General features: G+C 48.5%; 1 protein-coding gene across 2 annotated transcripts in view; it reads left to right on the top strand.

Annotated features, from left to right (window-relative positions):
• Positions 1-2542: 2542 nt before the first annotated feature.
• The window catches only part of MCL1 (MCL1 apoptosis regulator, BCL2 family member), a 3091-nt gene continuing 2809 nt past the window's right edge, over positions 2543-2824 (top strand). The window contains exon 1 of one of the 2 annotated variants that reach the window (XM_023724536.1): positions 2543-2824. This exon is cut by the window's right edge and continues 503 nt beyond it. In XM_023724536.1, the coding sequence (XP_023580304.1) occupies positions 2631-2824 (194 nt within the window). In that variant the 5' untranslated portion in view covers positions 2543-2630. The other variant, XM_004389574.2, reaches the window with a different exon arrangement.

The following is a 2824-nucleotide window of genomic DNA, read 5'->3' on the forward strand; positions in this document are numbered from 1 at the left end:
CACAAGGTCTCCAGGTGATTCTTACGTATGATAAAGTCTGAGAACCACTGCTCTACTAGTGGGTCTCGGAATTGGTCCCTAACCAGCAGCATTAGCATCGCCTGGGATCCTGTTAGAAATGCAGATTCTCAGCAGGGGGTTCGAACCTGACCCAATGGTTTGAAGCCTGATTTTTAAAGATGTGAGACAGAATATCAAGTTTTATGCTGATGGGAAGAGTTTGGCAAAGAGGGAGAAATTCATGGTGCAAGAACGTGAAGGGATCATTGTAAGTACCTGAGTAGGTGAAGATGTGACCCAACGCACCAAGTAAAGAGGCTGATGTTAGAGAGGAAGGAAGATGCGTTTATTTTAACCATATTGGAAAGGCAAAGGGAGTGGAAGCAGAAACAGTAAATTATCCAATTTAATGGTGGGAAATGAGGTTCTTCTCTTCTGATTGCTTCCATTTTTCAGTGAAATGTGTCATCAGCTGAGAGTGATGAGGAAGGAGAGGCTGTTAGAGGTCTGAGGACAGAATAGAAGGTTTGCCGTAGTCATCTTGGAGCAGACGAGTGAACTAAGGAAATGCAATAGGATTGCTGAGCACTTGAGCTTTCTGGCTATAGATTTAAAGTAAAACTTGCAGTGCATTTCATTTTTCAGAGGCTGAAGGCCTTTGCTCTTGCTATTACCTCAATCCCTCTCTCTCCACTCCCTAATACAATCGTATTTTAGAAGCCCAGTGTCTTAGTCATCTACTGCTGCTGTCACAGAAATACCACAAGTGGATGGCTTTAACAAAGAGAAATTTATTCTCTCACAGTCCAGTAGGCTACAAGTCCAAATTCAGGGAGTCAGCTCCAGGGGAAGGCTTTCTTTCTCCATCAGCTCTGGAGGAAGGTCCTTGTCATCAGTCTTCCCTTGGTCTGGGAGCATCTCAGCACAGGAACCTCAGGTCCAAACGACTTGTTCTGCTCCCCAGGCTGCTTTCTTGGTGGTTTGAGGTTCCCAACTCTCTGCTTGATTTCCTTTCATCTCTTGTAAGATCAAAGGTGGTACAGGCCACACCCCAGGGAAACTCCCTTTACATTGGATCAGGGATGTGACCTTAGTGTTATACAATCCCACCCTAATCCTCTTTAACATAAAATTACAATCACAAAATGGAGGGCAACCACACAATACTGGGAATCATGGCCCAGCCAAATGGATACACACATTTTTGGGGGGTACACAATTCAATCCATGACACCCAGAAAAAAAGCTACCACTTCCATAAAGCCTTCCTTTAGCTCTCTCAGCCCAAAGGGAATTTTCCAACCTCTCAGCGCCAATATTACTAAATTGTCGAGGCCTTGTACAGAGCATATATCCCATCTCACATTAAGGTTAGTTGCTGCGCTGGAAGTTCCTTGAGTAGAGAAACCATTTCTTATTCACAAATGCTTCTCTCCATCCTCTGCTACATATTATAAATTCCTACGCTTCTAGATCCTGCCAAAATACTAATTGTGTGGTATGTATCTCCTAATTAAACTGTCATATTTTGGGAAATAGGAAGCTTGCTCTTCTTTCCTGTATATGTCCCTCACATACTTTGCTCTTAAGTTTTAGCTATTATTTTTACAGACCGTTTTACAGAAAGGGAGTCCCTGGCTGGTGCAAATGGTTAAGCTGCTTGGCTGCTAACCAAAAGGTTGGAGATTTGAGTCTACCTAGAGACACCTAGGAAGAAAGGCCTGGTGACCTACTTCCAAAAAAATCAGTCATTGAAAACCCTACAAAGCACAGTTCTACTGTGACATATACAGGGTATGACACACACATGGGATCACCATGACTTGGAAGTGACAGCTTTTTATTTTTTTTAACAGAAAAAGCTTGCTTCAATTAACACTAAGTGGCATCTATAGCACATAAGAGGATCCTTCCCCACAAGGGGGTTACACCTGGAATCAACTGTGCCTTCTAATCAATATACAAAAATAAGATTCAGAAGAGGTGCTGAGGGAGAAAGGCTTACAGGTAAACAGAGGCAGGGACCGTGGGGCAAAGACGGGGGATGGGAAGAGGCAGATGGGGAGACGGGAATGGTTTAGCAAGGGCAGAACAGCTTCATTTAGTCAACTTGCATACAGGTTTTCAAGAGCAGTCCACGGAGCGGGTCCCCATTTTCGGACATGGTTGGAATGGGAGAGCTGATGATGCGCAAAATAACCATGGGGCCAACAGTGGCCTCTCATTTGCCTCTAACATCTACGACTTCCCACCCGTAACGGAAACTTTTCATCCTCCTTATCACTAGAGGTGGGAAAAAAACGCTCCGGCCCAAAGGCAACCGAAAGCGTTTGCACAAAGCAGCGCCGGGGACGCCCCGAACCGGGCCCGACCGGAACTACGCGCTAAAGTGCTCGAAGCGCCGTGACGTCACAGAGGAGGAGGTCGTTAGTGCCTTGTGCAACCTCCGGAAGCCCCCGCCCCTTTCTCCTTTTATGGACGGACGTCGGCGCTGACGCCATCGCGTAGTCCCGGCCTAAAGTCGCAGTCTAGGAGCGCCTCTTCCAGTCTTCACTTCCGCTTCCTCCAGGCGAGGTTCCCTAGGCTCCCCTACTTTCTGTCCCCCCCCCCAGGCGGCTGCGGCGACGGCGATGGCTGGGCTCGCGATGTTCGGTTTCAAGAGAAACGCGGTAATCGGACTCAACCTCTACTGCGGGGGCGCCGGCCTCGGGGCCGGCGGCAGCGCCACCCCACCGGGAGGGCGCCTCGTAGCCCCGGGGAAGGAGGCCACGGCCCGGCAGGAGGGAGAGGGAGGGGACGCCGGCGGCAGCCCCCCGGCCGCCCT

The sequence above is a fragment of the Trichechus manatus genome, unplaced genomic scaffold (assembly GCF_000243295.1).
Source record: "Trichechus manatus latirostris isolate Lorelei unplaced genomic scaffold, TriManLat1.0 scaffold00250, whole genome shotgun sequence".
Classification (NCBI taxonomy): Eukaryota; Metazoa; Chordata; class Mammalia; order Sirenia; family Trichechidae; genus Trichechus; species Trichechus manatus.